Below are 18225 nucleotides of genomic sequence, written 5' to 3' on the forward strand. Positions count from 1 at the left end.
CATAGCACTTTTAGCACTTGGTAAAAACTGGCAACTCTCTACACCCTTAAAAATAAAAGTTTTGGCATTATAGTTCAATGAAGAACATTCTTTACACTTTTAAAGTCAACATAAAACAGAAGTTACAACTTCAATATTGTGAAAAAAGTGAAACAGTTTCTCGAACAAGAATTTTTTTTGGCCAGGACTTGATTTTGTCCATCAGGAAATTGGATTGGATGGTTGGATGATTTGCTATCTTTGGGGAACCCAAAATGATTTTTTTTACGAGAAAAAGGATGTCAGTGAATAGGGAATTGGTTTTTCACACACACTCACTGCATGAGGTATTCAGTGACTGTTATTGAAAATATGGCACTGCATTCCCCAAACGGGAAACTACTAATACGTGTGAGAAATGTGTGTGTGTGTGTAAGAGAGAGAGAGAGAGAGAGAGAGAGAGAGAGAGAGAGAGAGAGAGAAGGGGGGAGGGGGGGGGCTTAGCGAGAAAATACACTTCCTTATTTCTGACCTCTGGGTTATTATTCAGTGACCTGTTTCCCATGAGTAACATAAGCTTCTCCAAACTCTCATGGGTTCAATGGAGCACCGAAGTGAGCAGCTTAATCATTGCTTTGCATGAAGTTTACAGTTACTCAAATTTGCATATATGTCATTGTGACGTGATTGGAGGCTGTGTGGGAACTAAACATAATAGCTATCTTTGTTGTCCACATGATGGCAACATTCTCCCATAAAAATGCTTTTGGTCTAGTGGTGGATGGTATATATAGTTGAAGCCAGCACAGATTGCTGCTGATGAGAAGCTCATGCATAACTCTGATATTTATATAACTAGATGAAATGGGGCACCTCACAATCAAGCCCTGTGCTTAAGACCATAGGATCCCATTTCAAAAAAGGCTTTATATGCTCTATTCTCTCCCAGAATTATGGTTGTTCCCATCACTAAATTAATGGGAATGTAATTCCAGTACTGATGAATCCCAGCCAGATGCCTCTGTACATCAACTTATCAAGCAACAGATGCCATGGAAAGCTCACTTCTAAGCATCAAACTTGAGACAAGATTTAAAATAAGACAAAAGATAATTATTGTGAGAATTGTCAGAAAGCAGAAAGAGAGAGAGAGAGAACATGTTTATTTAAGTTTTTCATCTCCCGTCTCAGACAGAGTGCAGACTACAGAGGATAATGAGAAACAGATCTTACAGGGGGAGGGAAAGGAGGGAGAACTGGGATAAAGAGTTGGGGAAAAGGAAGGGGAGGGACATTGAAGGGGGAAAGTATGATGGGGGAGAGAGAGAGAGAGAGAGAGAGAGAGAGAGAGAGAGAGAGAGAGAGAGAGAGAGAGAGAGAGAGAGAGAGAGAGAGAATGGCTGTAGTTATGGCGTCATAGATGGACAAACTTTCAGCATCAGGATCTTGTCTAAAACAAAAATAGCCACTATGTTTAAGCATGTGGAAAAGGAATATGAAATATGTTTCTCTCAGAACCTGTTTGCCAGAAGACTTTCGCTGGTGTCTGTCCAGGGAATTCTCTATTAGGCAGAAGAGAATGTGTTTCTGCTTTTAAAAATGTGTGTTGGAATAGATTCTTGTGAGTATCATAAAGTTATACTTCATAGTTCACCATAAAATATGTAGTTGTACTCACTGACCAATCAACACACTATGCAGCAAAAGCGGGCATGTAAAGTTAAGGTCTGTTGATTGACAGGTCAAATAGCCAATTGGGAGAGAGTAACGGTACCGAAGAACCCGCCCAATGGCAATTAAGGGTAAAGAACGAAAAAGAACTACATATAACTTTTTTGTTCTATGCTGGTGGAGGAGTGATGGTATGAATGTAAATTCTTCGAATATTTGTTATTGAACGTGAACGTATGTGGGACTTGAGGCTGTGAATATGGACTGTTCTGGACGATGGAAGTTCGTGAGATGAAGTTATAATAACCGACTGTCACGGAAATCGCAAGCGAATCTAACTTACAGGGAAGAAAAAGTTAGATAAAGAGATGTGCAACTGTTAAACAGCAAGAGCGATGCGGAAATAAGAAAATGGTCAATGCAAATGTGATACTTCAACTTGAGGATAACTTTTAATTCTTTAATGTAGCCTAATACAAGGAAGGCGCACGAAGGAGAAAGTGGATCGCGCGCAGTGACTTTCTGGAAAAGCTGTATGGCTCCCATTAGTTTTAGACGGAGCCGATATTGAGAAGTGAGAGAGGGTCAGTGATTTCTCTGTCGCCGGTCTCGGTCGTACTTTTCTCGGAGTCAGAGATGGGGGCCGCGCCGGGCTCGGGATGGGAGGAGGGAGAGTTCGAGTTCAAGCTCGTGTTCGAGGAGGATCCGCCGCGCCAGAGCCGCTGCGGCCCAGAGGACACCGAGAGCGGCCAGACGCATCATGAGCCAGCCGGTATGTGTGAAAGATGGAAGGGTGGCGAACCAATAGGTAGCCTATTGGGATGGTGCATATGAGTGGTTATAGATCTGGGCTGGTAACCGATGTTTTAGGTACAAAAACCATAAATCATAATCTATATTAAATGATAACTGTTGTCCCCTTGAGCAGTCAATACATTTACAATAGGTTGCTTTAAGTGGGGCGTATTTGGATAAATTATTACTGTTTCAGTCATTATATCAGAATCATACAAAATATATATATATATATTGTGCATATTCTGTAGGATATGTTCTGTACAATATTCTGTAGAATATGCACAATATATATTCTGTAGGATTCTGATAATGACTGAAACATACAGTATACACATTCATGGCCGGGCACAGACTTTTTCACTTGTGTCTGTGTGTGTAGGTCTAAATGAGTCGATGAGGTGACGCTATGTTACTCAAAGCACATACAAATTCAATTCAAACAAATACATACATTTTCTATTGGCCTAATGAACATATTTTCATTTTCTGAATTAAAAGTATTTCTGTTATAGTTGTCAAAAATGTCTAGGTGTTGTAACTGCCCGAACAACTCATAATAAATGAGTTCATAAAAAAACATCCACCCATAAAAAAAATTGGCACATGTAGTTTTACTCATTAATATTATTATTATTTAAATGTGCTGTGAAACAATTTTGCATTAACATATTCTGAACATTTTGAAGAAGAAAAAAAAGTTTATCTGACAATTCATTTTGTTGTCACATGACAAGAAAATCATAAACAGTGAAGACCTTCATGGTTGTGTCCAAACCAATTTTTCACCTTTTATGAAAGGGAACACTTTGTTCTGGTCATAATATAAAATCAAGGCTCAAACATTTATATGCATACAATATTTTTTTGCACTGACATGTTTAAAACGTTTTTAAAAATAACGAGAAGTTGTGGACACTAGTTAATTATAGGTGGAAGGAAAATATATATTTTTTTACATGATGATAGTTAGACCAGTTGACCTTTTTATATATAGTCATTACTTCAATATGTTTTGTGGAAAAATGTGTAATATTTTTTAAAACACATGAACTTGATTCTTATTTGTCATTGACCCATTGGCAGTACACTTTTTGTGCATATTTTAGGAGACTTTTTGAATGTCTTTACTTTAAAAAAAAGGCACAAAACATGGAAACATTTCTCTCAAGAATTCTTATATGTTCATGTAGTCTGACTCACTGCCCATGTAACTAAGTTTTATCCGCTGAAGTGTGCGTGTGTTTATGGGTAAGTGTGGAGCACAGCGCAATGTGTTTTTAATCAGCTGTGCGTGTGAGCAGAGTTAACAGCTGCCATCTGGACCCGAACCCTCAATCTCTGTTTACTGAGCATGCATTTAGATACCTCCCTCCAATATTCCCTCCTTTTCTCTGCCCTGTTTCCCCCTCCTGGCACACATTCTGTTGTACACCCATCCTCCGCCTTCATATTGGCATGAAGTCGTAGAAACATGCACCTCAGGTTTCCGTCCGCACACACCGCATCACTTTGCTGCCTTTTACCGCAAGTGCTTTCTTCAGATGTTTACTATGTTCTTAAGCGTTGCCATATATAATTATTTATTTACTTGTGCCCTACATCATATTAACAGCTTTAAGGATTAGAACTTGCTGAGTAGGTTCTAAATTTTGTACTTTAGAATTGCCCCTACAAACATTTAATTTGTTAAACATAGTTTACCACAACAATAGAGCAGTGACTGCAAATGAGGGCTTTTACCAGTGCGATAAGTTGATTTTAAAGTAGCTTTTATAATATCTGAAACATTCTATCAGACAAATGTGTTTTATTGTGTTAATTTGTTAATTTAAGCTAAATTAACCTAAATTATTAAGCTGAATTGTTGTGAAGCACAAGGGTGGGAACAAAACTGGCATTTTTGTGTAACCTGTCATTGCTATGCTAATGATTTGGTGTGGCAGATTGTAGTTTTGAGAGTTGAGAGATTTCAGAAATCACCCCATTTGGAAAACCTTAATGCATGTGTTCTGAGGTAAACAAGTCTGTGTGTACTTGTGGAAATAATAAATGACGTTTCCACAAAGGCTTCCCTGTGTTTGTTATGATTTTCTATTGAGTGGCCTTGTGTCTCATGTTTCAGCAATTGTTTATCCCATATGCACATACTTGCAGCTCAAAAAGCATGTGATTTGCTATGTACAATAATCTTTTTTTTGCCACCAGATACCCACTTGACTTCCACACAGGCTGGCCAGCCCATGGGTATCCCCTTGCCTCCACAGTCAGCCGGCCGCAGAGCTGGGATGCATTCGCCACCCCCCAGGAGGGCATTAGTCAGGGAGTTCAGTGGCACTTACGAGAGTCTACCAGCAAGATCAATACAGGTGGGAAGCACATTTGCCTGAATTGTAGATTTCTAGAACATCCTGATACTCGTATAATGTTACACATTGTGATTAATTATGGCAAAATAAATCCAGATGTCTGGTTTTAATTTCAGGAGTTCATTTTTGTTGCCCAGTAATGTTTATTGTGAACAGATTCGGTTGCCAGGACCTGACCTGCATTTTTTTTATTTTGGCACATAAGGTCTGTAGATAAATGTCAGAGTTCAAATAAAATTTGAGTGTCCTTTAGCATTTAAAATCAACACAAAACCAGAATCGACCCTATTTATTTAATACATGTTTCTGGCCATATTGTATGTCATTCATCTGCAAATTATTATCCAAAACAAAACATGTTTGTCTTTGTAATCTTGTTCTGATGGATAAAATCAAGACCTTTTTCATTGAAACTCAAAAACATGTAATAAACAGGGTTGCAAATAGGATGTAGAATCAAAGAAAATCTGGTTCCGCTTCTGATTTCTCATAACAATTCTGGTTCCTTAATAGTTCCATTAATAACTCTTTTAGTACTTTTTCTGGAAAAATGCAATTCCATTGTCAAGTTATGAGAAAAGTCATAAATGCAGTTCCATATTAGCCTTTTACTATACAACAATATTAAACAAACAATCAGGTAACGCATTTTATTCAATAATATTTCATTTAAAAATTATAAACTTCATAATGGCTGAAAATCTTATATAACACATTATCATATGAACATTGTTGTTATTGTTAACTAAAACTTTAACTAATTAAAATAAAGCTGAAAGAAAACAAAATATAAATATTAGATGAAAAGTTTAAACTTAAAAAAAAATGCGTTTTAGAGACTGTTTGGTTCACTGCAGTTTTAAGGAGAAAATACTCAGCAACGGTGTTGACTTATGAATTTACACATGGTTTGTCTTAAAACATTAAAAACACCACGTAGACATATAAACAATATTAAAAGCTCGATAAACGTTAATAGAATTTTTTTTTTTAATGAATAGAAAGGACAACACAGTTATTCAAATTTAAACTAAAAACTAAAAAAAAATAGTTCCAAATAATAATAAATGCTATAACAGTATATAAATAATACAAAATAACACTGCATAGTTATTAACTACACTGATTTAAAACTAGGTAGTTGTGAACTGTTTGATTTACTAAGAAGTAACATGCATAGGTCACATAGTTCGGGAATCCGAACACTGATTGTGCTGTATGTGTTTGATTCACTAAAAAGAACTGCATTCATTCATAAAAAGGACAACATTGCTGTCTGTTTTGGTCATGCTATAGATTCATCAGTTGTGTTGCAGCGCTGTTGTGGTAGTTCAATAATATCACACTTATTTTAGGTATCAGATTCTAGAGTGCTTGAGTGCCCTAGTATCCAGATCACCACTATCTCCCCTGAAGATGACTCAGGCCCAGCGGGGGGAAGTTACTGGGACAGTGGGGGTGGCTGGGACAGGGAGCGTCTATACCTGCCCCTGCTGGATTCCTACCGTGATGTCATGACAGGAGCAGGTTCCCTCAGCCCCAGCCCCAGCCCTGCTTCCAGTTCCTCATCTCGTGGATGGCTGAGTCCAGCTTCCAGCTGTGACTCTCTCCTGGTGGAGGAGGAGGAGCTGAGTGAAGCTGCTGCCCACTTCTGCCTATCGCCCTCCTCGCGCCCTACGTCTCCTGGGGGCAAAAAGCGCAGGAACTCCCCAATGGCCTCCCCCAGCACCTCCCGCAGAAGCAGCTACTCTGAGGATCTCTCTTCCTTCCCAGATGCGGGAGAAACCTCGGCTCAGTCTCAGGCTCCAGCGAGCTGTGAGCTCAACATCCCACAGAAGACCAGGAAAACCTCCCTGGAACAGGTGATCCTCTTGAAATCCTTAAACTCACTGATGGTCCATTCTTGGTAATCAAACAAAGAAATGAGTGTGTTATTTGAAGAATTATCTCTGTCACATGACCATCTTGGTGTGTTTCTGGTGTGCCAATCCAGGTGTCATCAAGAGATATCGAACCAGAGCTGACCCCCATTCAGAACTCTACCTGCCCCCTCCCAGAGGTCGCTCAGCTGAGAAGGGATGCCCCCACACTAGGGATGGACTACCTGTCTGTGCCTCCTGCTCTGGGCTGGGGCAGAACCAGGGCTTGCGCTCACAGTCCTCTCTTTAGGTTAGCACACATCTCTTATGTTTCATTTTCCACTTTTATGTTAAGGAGTTGTTTAGAATAGAATACTGCCTAATATTTAAAATAGTATTTGAAACAGTATGCAAACATTTCAACTGCATTGATATGATATCACATGACCTCATCAGGTTGTATTTTTAAATTAAAGTTTAAAGATAAGGCAGGGTAGGCAATTTTTGGTAACACTTTACAATAAGGTTTCATTTGTTTACATTAGTTAATGTATTAACTAACATGATCTAACCATGAGCAATAGATTTGTTACTGTATTTGTTCATCTTAGTTAATGTTAGTTAATAAAATTCCAGCTGTTCATTGTTTGTTCATGTTATTTCACAGTGCATTAACTGTTAACAAATACAACTTTTGATTTAATAATGATTAATACATTCTGTAGAAGTGCAGTTCATTATTAGTTCATGTTAACTAATGTAGTTAACTAATGAAACCTTATTGTAAAGTGTTAAACAATAATTTTTCTACAAACACTTTTTGTTATACTGGTTGAAACTCTCTTCACATCATGATAGCAATCAATAACATATTTATCTATCTATCTATCTATCTATCTATCTATCTATCTATCTATCTATCTATCTATCTATCTATCTATCTATCTATCTATCTATCATCTATCTATCATCTATAAATTGATTATAAAAAAAAATAAAAAAAATTAGGATTCCATGCAATAAGCTCTTTTGTATACTGAGCATTCTGCCAAATGTAGTAGGTCATTCGGGTATTCAGTGAATACAGAATTGTATGCACAGTATACATATTGTATACTGCAGAAATGCTAAAAGTAAAAAAAAAAAAGTACATTGGAATACTGTAGAATATTGTATCCTACAATGTAATGCACACAATTTGACATTTCATTTCCAGTGTGATGGATAAAATAGAAGCAATATCAATGATGTTATGATCAGTGAGTCATGATCCACTTTCTTAACTGATTATTTAATCAGTTATGAAATTTTTACACAAAATTGCCAAGATTATAAAGTTACACAATTTTCTGAATTAAACATGCAACATGATGAGGTTATGTGACAACATACTGAGGTCATGTGATAAAAATGTAGCATACTAAACCTACTGTTTTGGTCACTACTTTAGATTTACATTCTGATAGAAATCAGAATAATGTCTTAGATAATCAACTCTGCTTCCTTAATACTTCCACAGATCTAATGCACTGCCGCCACTTGACTGGCCACTGCCTTCACAGTTTGACCAGTATGAACTGCGCATAGAGGTACAACCCAGACCACACCATCGCGCTCATTATGAAACTGAAGGAAGTCGAGGAGCAGTAAAGGCATCACCTGGAGGCCATCCAGTGGTGAAGGTTAGTAACGCTCATAAGCTATAATTAATGTACAATCCTGTACAGTATGTACCGTTACTTCATAGGTGTGTGACTTGCTTTGTAAGTGTGTGGCATTTTACCATTTCAGAAAGAAAAACTATTGAATTTCAGTGTTATTACAGTTTTTATCAGTCGCTTTGGTGCATTTCTCACATCACTATTTACATTTGCACAACAGTTAGTTCAACCTCCACAACATTTAGTCATTTGTGCACATCATAGTAGCAGTTTCTCATTCCTTCCAACAAATTGCAAATGCTTTTGGACATGCATCAAATGCTTTCATACAACTCTCTGCTGTTTTATAACATTATCATTTGCTTATGTCATGTCAGTCAAAATTAACTATACTTGTGAATGCTGAATAGTCATTCCATATAAAACTAATAGTCCTCATTTCGTTGCTTGAGTCATTACATACAAAAATGTTGAACTAGTTGTCAAAATCTGTCAAGCAAATTTTACACATTTTTTAAAATCTTTTTTTTCCTGAAAATGTCTCCTAAATTTAACTATTTCTCTCAGGTGAATCTCAGCTTTCACTGATGAGGAACGTCTGGGTGTGTATGAATGATTACAGTACTATGTATGTTGTATGTTCAGTTCCAATATGTACTGCAATATTGTTCACAGTTGTGCACAGCTCTACCCAAAGGAAGTTTATGTTTGTTGTAAATAAGGGTGTATTTTTTCTTTTGCACAATGCTGTGAACAAATTAGAATTGCAAAGAGCATATGCAGTAAAAATGTGAAACATACATATTCAGTGTCTTGTACTCAGTTACCTCACTAAATACAGTAATGAGTAACTACTGTATTTTTCAAATGGCTGTGCAAATAGTATATAGTGCTGTCTTGAGCATTTTCAGGTAGTGTCACCAAGATCTGACTTTTTTGCATTGGAAAACATTTACAGAGTAAACTGTCATAATGAAAACATGACAAAGCCATTTGACTATCTTGTTCATAAACAATGGTGTCAGGACTCTTCATCTTGATGACACTGACACTTTCATTGACATGAATACTTGCTTTTGAGGAATGAGCTATCCATTTTGAGCAAGTGACACGCTTTTGCAGGTTATCAACTAGGTTTTGCAGTTTGTACTAATTGTTTTGAGAACTGCATTAACTGTTGTGCAAATGTAAATAGTGATGTGAGAAATGCACCAAAGCGACTGAGAAAAACTGTAACAAAGTGTTATTGTGTGTGTATATATATGTGTGTATTTTCTGTTGTATTACTGTATTTAGATAATAGATAATTAGATATAGACTATAGATAGTTTATTCGAAATAATTGAATTTATATACATTTTTTGCTCTTTTCTCTCTGGCATCCAGCTCGTAGGTTACACTGAGAGACAGCCGCTCTCCTTACAGGTGTTTGTAGGAACTGCCGATGACAGGTCAATACGTCCTCATCCTTTTTATCAAATACATAGGTAAAACTCTATGATATTTCACAGTATTGAACAAAAATGTTTTTGGTTGATCCATGGCTTGACACGTGATATACTTGTCTCTCACACAGAGTAACAGGGAAGATGGTAGGCACCGCTAGTCAGGAGAGCGTCCAGGCTGGCACCAAACTCCTGGACATCCCTCTCAACCCGGAGAACAACATGACTGCCCTGTGAGAAAGAGACATTTGACCTCTGATTAAATGTCATAAACACCTCAGTAAGTGCTCATACATGAATTCCTGTGATTGCCTCTCAGCATTGACTGTGCAGGTATTCTAAAGCTGAGGAACTCCGACATTGAACTCCGGAAAGGAGAGACGGATGTAGGAAGAAAGAACACTCGAGTGCGCTTGGTGTTCCGCACACACCTCCCGCTGTCTACGCCCATCGTCCCCCCAGGACGAGTCTTAGCCCTTCAGGTCGCCTCTTTACCCATTGAGTGCTGTGAGTGAAGCAAATCACAATTATGCATGTTTAACTGCGACTCCTATTGTGTAAGTTACCACTTTCACTTTTTAATTTCATCCTATACACTTTTTAAAAGTGCATTTTGATGAGCATACATAATACTGTTTCAAACATCAAGTCAATTAAATGCTTTTTATCTTTTTCTTTTTTTTTATTAAACGTATTTTTATAAATTAAGCACAATTTTCTCTAAATACCAGCATCATTTAGTCACTCTTTGTACACATTGAACAATCTTCATTTGATGTTCACTCAAATTTAAGCTTAAATGTATGCTTGTTCCTGCCTGCAGCACAGCGCTCTGCACAGGAGCTTCCTGTAGTGGAGTCTGTCAGTCTTACTTCCTGTTCAACAGAGGGAGGGGAGGAACTGCTTCTTGGTGGGACTAACTTTCTACCCACCTCCAGAGTCTTCTTTATGGAGAGAGGATCAGGTATTCGAGTAGGCCTACAATAATGTACATTTTCAAGCAGAAAAAAAATTAAAGCTGTTTTTCTTTACACCTACTACACCTTTTTAAACTAAAACTGGAATATTTTTCAATTACACGACAACAGCGTTTTGGGGGATGAAAACGCAAACTTTTGAAAACGAGTTTGAAAACAATACTGTTTTTGTCATCATGAGCCTCGTTTCCACCGCAGGTATTTCTCCCAGGAACTAGGAACTTTTGGGTGGTACTCGGTGTGTTTACACCGCAGGAACCAGGGTCTAAATGAATTTCTGGGTAAATATTTCCCCCTCCGAAAGTCCCTGCTCGCGAGGTAGTACTTTTTCAAAGTTCAGGAACTTTCAGGGGTGGGACTTGGGTGCTGAACATGCTGATTGGTTGAGTTCATGCCGCATTTTGATTGGTTGACTCCACGCAGCATTTTATTCAACCACCAGTCTGTTGCGGTGCGTGCAGTAACAGTCGTCTGCTATTCAAATCAACAATGGAGTTTAAAAACTACGACCGATGGACCGATGACGAGGTTCAGGTTTTTTTAAGCTTAAAATCAGAGGATGAAATCCAGTGGGAGCTGTTTGCCTAATCTTCACGGTACTTTAGACCGCGGTGGAAACACGGCTAGCAACAGGTCTACGGTTCTAAGTCTAGGAAAAAAGTTCCTGGTAAAAAAGTTCCTGGGACAAATTGTTCCGAGTAATTTCGGTGCAAACGCAGCTATGTAAACTACAAAAACGAGAATTTGTGAAATGGTGACGTCATGTGCATGCGTATTACGTGTTCAGTCAATGTGACATCGCCAACTACTGGCCTGGCATGCATAATACAGCGTTTGTGTTCGTTTTCGCGGATCCGTGTGAACGCGGATCATTTTGACAACTTTGTCTTCTGTAGTCTGTTTTTTTGTAATCCGGTTTTACTACATTGTCGTTTAAATGTACCCTAATACTTTTTTTAGCCAGGATGTATTAAATTTAAAAGTGACACTTAAGACTTTTACATTGTTACAAATTTTTTTATTTCAAATAGATGCTGTTCTTTTGAACTTTCCATTCTCAAAAGAAAAATCTTGAATACATATATTATGGTTTCCACAAAATTAAGCAGTGCAACTAAATAATAATACATTTTTTGAGCACCAAATCATCATATTAGAATGATTTCTGAAGGATCAAGTGACACTAAAGACTGGAGTAAATGTATATTTTTCATCACAGGAATAAATTACTTTACATTTTAAAATGTATTAAAATAGAAAAGAGAAAAAAAGAGAACATTAATTAGCATAAGAGACCCCAAACTTTTGAACGATAGTGTATATTATAGCTAACATGAGCACATAAGGAAGAAAACACCATAATATCACAAAATCAATGATGTTGTATTTATTTTTATTATTTATTTCTAGATGGCAAAGTCCAGTGGGAGGAGGAGGCACATGTGGACAGGGACAAAAGCAATGAGGTACATCGACCATATACTTAACTATGACTCTGTGAGTTAGACTCTGTGTAGAACTTGAAAGGAAATGGACTAATTCTGTCTATATTTACTTATGGTCCAGAATTTGCTGTGTGTACGAGTGCCAGCCTATAATGATCTTTCACTGAACCACCCAGTATCTGTCTGCCTGTACGTGTCCAATGGGAAGAGGAAGAGGAGCAGCACACACTGCTTTAAATATCTGCCCAGTGAGTGTTACACAGGCAGCAGTTAGCTGTGTTTTTACATGGTAGAATCCCTCTGCGCATGGTATTGATCGGTGCTGTTGACAAGAAATGCAAAATATGTCTTTTGCATGCCATGTGTAATAAAGAACCTGTTCTCTTTCATAATCTAAATGTGTGTTCAACTCAAGTGCTGCTTTGACCTCCAATAAAGTGTTCCAGATAGCATCACAGAAGAGCAATATTAATGTCTTTCTCTTATTTTTTTAAGAAATTAATATTTCAAATAATATTTTTTTTTCAGTAAGGATGCATTAAATTGATCAAAAGTGATAGTAAAACATTTCTAATGTTACAGAAGGTTTCAGATGTTCTAAAATACACTTTGTTCATTAAAGAATCCTGAAAAAATTGTATCACAAAAATCGACAAAAATATTAAGCAGCACAACTGTTTTTAGCATTGATAATAAGTGTTTCCTCAGCACCACATCAGCATATTAGAATGATTTCTGAAGGATCATGTGACACTAAAGACTGGAGTTATGATGGTGAAAACTCAGCTTTGCCATCACAGGAATAAATTACATTATTTAATATTACATATCAAATTTTCTGAATGTCATGGTACATCTTTAATGTTGTGTTATACAACTCTATGTAAATAGATAAACAAAATATATTTTCTAATGCACAACCAGCTGAACCAATGTTGTGAATTCGGGGGAGGGGAAATCTGTTTGACTGACCAATGGTAGATGGGGGAGTGCACAGGAAAGTCACTAAATGTCATAATATGTCCATCTTGACTTGTGTGTTTTCCTCATTTTCTAGTCATGTTTAAAGAGGAGGATCCACTCCTATCCCGTCCCTCCATCTTGCCCCTGGAAGGGGTGACGCTTTGCCCTATGGAGAGCGGCAGTTCTGTCGACATGAGGTCAGACCTATCCGTAGATGACAGAAGCATGTCTTTCCACCTCCCTCCATATCCCAGTGAGTACTCGTACTCCTTGCACGGCTATCAGGAGGACTACTGCCGGAAACCAGAGGTTATCGAGGATGGTGGAGGTCGCGGTGCCCTGACCGAAAGACATCCTAGCTTTGAGAGCCTGGAGCTGGGTTTCACAGAGCTTCTTCCTCCTATGTACCCAAGAGCCTCACAACCTCTTTCCCCCTCCCCGTCTCCGTGGCTCGACTCTCCCTATCTATCCTCTTCACCTTCTCCCTCACACTCTTGTTCTCTGAGCCCGTTCCCTGCCAGCAGTCCGATCTCCACCTCGCCTCTTCCTCCGCTCTCTCACTCCCCATATCCACACTGTCCTTGCCCCCAAGAGATGTGCTCCTCGCCTCCGTCAAATACTAGCCACTATCAGGACCTGTGTCCACCTCCATACGGCCAATACGAGAGCTGGGAGCACCAGATGCGCCCCGCTGAAAGAGACACCGCTTCTAGCCTGAAGTTGGAGGGACCCCCGGACTTTACGGGCCCTTCACCGATGCAACATATCACATTAGAGGAAGGTGGGTATGATTGATTTTATGTGTGATGCTAGGGATGCACTTATATTAAAATTCAGACTGATACCGATTAGCCAATAATTATTTTCATGTTATGGTCAATAACCAGTAAATGGCTCATATTAAAATTCTATACTAGATTTTTTCTCAGTCGCTTTGGTGCATTTCTCACATCACTATTACATTTGCACAACAGTTAATGCAGTTTTCAAAACAATTAAAACCTAGTTGATAACCTTAAAGTGTGTCACTTGCTCAAAATGGATAGCTCATTCCTCAAAAGCAAGTATTCATGTCAATAAAAGTGTCAGTGTCCTCAAGATGAAAAGTCCTGACACCATTTTTTATGAACAAGATAGTCAAATGGCTTTGTCATGTTTTCATTATGACAGTTTACTCTGTAAATGTTTTCCAATGCAAAAAAGTCAGATCTTGGTGACACTACCTGAAAATGCTCAAGACAGCACTATATACTATTTGCACAGCCATTTGAAAAATACAGTAAAGTTACACATTACTGTATTTAGTGAGGTAACTGAGTACAAGACACTGAATATGTATGTTTCACATTTTTACTGCATATGCTCTTTGCAATTCTAATTTGTTCACAGCATTGTGCAAAAGAAAAAATACACCCTTATTTACAACAAACATAAACTTCCTTTGGGTAGAGCTGTGCACAACTGTGAACAATATTGCAGTACATATTGGAACTGAACATACAACATACATAGTACTGTAATCATTCATACACACCCAGACGTTCCTCATCATCAGTGAAAGCTGAGATTCACCTGAGAGAAATAGTTAAATTTAGGAGACATTTTCAGAAAAAAAAAAAAAGATTTAAAAAAATGTGTAAAATTTACTTGACAGATTTTGACAACTAGTTCAACATTTTTGTATGTAATGACTCAAGCAACGAAATGAGGACTATTAGTTTTATATGGAATGACTATTCAGCATTCACAAGTATAGTTAATTTGGACTGACATGACATAAGCAAATGATAATGTCATAAAACAGCAGAGAGTTGTATGAAAGCATTTGATGCATGTCCAAAAGCATTTGCAATTTGTTGGAAGGAATGAGAAACTGCTACTATGATGTGCACAAATGACTAAATGTTGTGGAGATTGAACTAACTGTTGTGCAAATGTAAATGGTGAAGTGAGAAATGCACCAAAGCGACTGAGAAAAACTGTAATATTTTTGTCTAAAAAATTAAAAGATGCTTCTTCGCAAACATCATTTGCTGCTCTGACCTCTAATAAAGTGTTGCAGATAGTATCACAGAAGAGTTTTTTCTCTTATTTCTTTAAAGAAATATTTTTTTTATTCTGCAAGAACGCATACATTCAAATAAATGCTGTTCTTTTGAACTTTTTAAACAAATCTTGATTACCTCTTTCAAATCTAAATGACCCCAAACTTTTGAATGCTAGTGTAATCATATAAAATAATAATTTATTATTATATAATTATGTAGATAATGGTAAATTACAATGTATTAAATATTATTGAATGTAAAACATTATATTATTATAATATTTAATGATACTGAATGTCATGATATAGATACCTATAAGCTAATATTTTTATTTCATGTTATGACCAATAATTAATAAAAGGCTTATACTAAAATTCTATGCTATTTTGTCAGTTTTTTAAATAAAGCACTAAAAACTAAATTCAGTCATTTTAAATGCTACAAGTGAATTTAGGCATCACAACATTATTATTTACAGTTTGAAAATGGATAATCATAATGAGATTTGCTAAGTAGAACCAGAGTCTCATGATAGATCTGTATCAATCAATTAAATGATTTCTACCATAATTTCTCATCCCTGCAGTGACTGAATTCATCGGAGAGGATATCAGATCCTTTCAGATGGAGTCACACATGGACAGTCGACCTGGATGACAACATCCTCTCAGCTGTAGTTCAGTGATAATCAGTGTATAGATAATATCATATCAACATTTTCTGTATAATTTTTTTTATGGTATATTGCTAAAATACGGCAATAATAATAAAGACTGCGTTACTTCAGTGGGGAATCTGTGGTAAAACAGAAGGCAGGCATACAGTTGTAAGTATGTAACTTACTGCTTCCTGACTGCATATTTGAATGGAACTAATGTTTTTAATCTGTATGCAAAATAAATTATCATTATATTATTATGTTTTGATCCTCTAAAAGGTCCATTTATGGGGGTAATTAATTTAATGATGAGGTAATGTAAAATAAAACCTTAATATGTTCCCCATTCCTTTTTTATCTGGGAAACTGCCTTCATTTTTGCTGTCTATTTGTGGGATCACTGAACATGTCCTTTGTACACAGTGTCTTGATAGTTTAAATGTGACTTCTTCACCCCTGCCCCCACACAGGAAATATTACAACCCTCAAACATCTAAATATTTGTAAAGGGAGTATAATCATTGAATTCAAAGTCACTGAATTGTAAGAAGACAATGTGGATTTGTGACTAGTTTCTGTCATGGTTGACAGTGTAAATGAAGTGGAATATTTGGACGACAAGAGGGACTCTGCCCCCTAGTGGAAGTCAATGTCTATGTTTTCGCATAACATTTTTAAATTAATATTTTTGATTCATAAATGACAACAACAATACTTATTAGATGGTGCCTGTTCCATTTCAACTATTCAAAAAAAGTATCCTACCGTGGAAGCACAGTGAACATGATTTCTCGTGCAACATCTTCCTGATTCCTTACCACCAGGGTTAGGTTAGGGCTTAATCTATTTGCCTGATTTTAGGGATAACTTATGGGTAGGGTTAGGTTTACGGGTAGGGATTGGGTTAGGACTACATTTTCGGACAGGAACGTTGTTCCAGGATCAAAAAAATGTGTTGATCCAGGTCAGGAACATGTCTTACTTGGCAAGATCACGGTGACCGTGGAAGCACCATGATACAATGACTGAGGGGGTAAGTACAAGAATGTTCTCGAAATTTAACATATGATTGGCATATTGAGGCCCAGGACATCTTATTACGCAATTTAGATGTTAAACAGTGTCCCATTTTAGTTTGAATGTTTCAGTAATAGATGGCAATGGGTGAAAGGATAAAGCAGGAACACTAGAAATTTCTGTAGTTCTGAAGACCATGGCGTTCATTCAGCTTCAGAGCTTCAGTAATACGAGCTTCGTACAGTCCAGATGACAGAGATAAACAAAGGATTTAGCAAAAATAAGGCATTTAATGCAATATGACCTTTAACAATTGTGGATTTAATATAACCTCAGGTTGTAGAGCTGATAAGCAAATAGTTTAATCTCAGTTGTAAATCAGTATAATTAATCTGAATCACCTCAGTAAATATGTGAAAATCTGTCTTGTGGGAATGTTGTGTTGTTCCAAAATAAGCAGGGCTGCATCTTGGTGGACTGCCAAATAGCAGCATATTTTCAGCCCGAAACTGGCGCTGGTAAACTATCATGGTCTGAAACCACATTGAGGTTGTGAATGGACCCTGATCTGTTCCTCAGTCCCTGTATATTCCAAACATCATTCAGTCAGTCTGTCAGTGCACTCACATGAGCTGAGATAAACTAGTAGGTTACATGTTCATTGTAAATAATTTATTACCAAAGCACGTATTATCATTATCAACCCGCAACTTTTGATTTCCAAAGTAGACTTAACCCTCATCCAGACTTCTATCAAGTCTATCTCTGAGAAATGTTGCCTTCATGTTCTTGGCACTCTAACGCAAAATGATAGTGAATGTATTATAGTCATTTTAAAACAGTTTATAGGTCACAAATTATTTTTTGAATCATCTGATACTAAAATATGTTTTTCTCCAGTAGTTTTTCAGGTGCTTTTCCTCTGAAGGCCTGGTTTTAACCCATTTGGCCACCAGATGTCGTTGTTTCTGTTGTTTTGTCTATAAAGCTTTGGTTGCTGTTCAAGTGTGCTCCAATGGCAAGCCGTTTTTACATTTAATCCTTAAAGGGTTAGTTCACCCAAAAATGAAAATTCTGTCAGTAATTACTCACCCTCATGTTGTTCCAACCATGTAAGTCTTTCGTTCATCTTCGGAACACAAATTAAGATATTTTTGATGAAATCTGACAGAATTCTGACTCTTCCATAGGCTTCCAGTGTGACCGAAACTCACCGGCCCAGAATAGTTATTAAAAACATCGTTAAAATAGTCCAAGTGACTCCAGTGGCTCAATCTTAAGTATATCAAGCGACGAGAATACTTTTTGTGCGCAAAAACAAACAAAAATACCGACTTT

The 18225-nt window shown here is 37.2% G+C and overlaps 1 protein-coding gene across 1 annotated transcript; it reads left to right on the forward strand.

Annotated features, from left to right (window-relative positions):
* Positions 1-1801: 1801 nt before the first annotated feature.
* Positions 1802-16233, forward strand: nfatc4 (nuclear factor of activated T cells 4). The gene is made up of 13 exons (XM_081373725.1): positions 1802-2422; positions 4654-4814; positions 6170-6676; positions 6808-6983; positions 8193-8355; positions 9721-9821; positions 9911-10012; positions 10099-10286; positions 10603-10743; positions 12167-12222; positions 12323-12449; positions 13259-13945; positions 15799-16233. The coding sequence occupies exons 1-13, from the start codon at positions 2287-2289 to the stop codon at positions 15867-15869; spliced, it is 2616 nt and encodes an 871-aa protein (XP_081229851.1). The 5' UTR covers positions 1802-2286; the 3' UTR covers positions 15870-16233.
* The last annotated feature ends 1992 nt before the right edge of the window (positions 16234-18225 follow it).

Source organism: Scardinius erythrophthalmus, assembly GCF_964197995.2.
Source record: "Scardinius erythrophthalmus genome assembly, chromosome: 9".
In the NCBI taxonomy this organism is placed as follows: Eukaryota; Metazoa; Chordata; class Actinopteri; order Cypriniformes; family Leuciscidae; genus Scardinius; species Scardinius erythrophthalmus.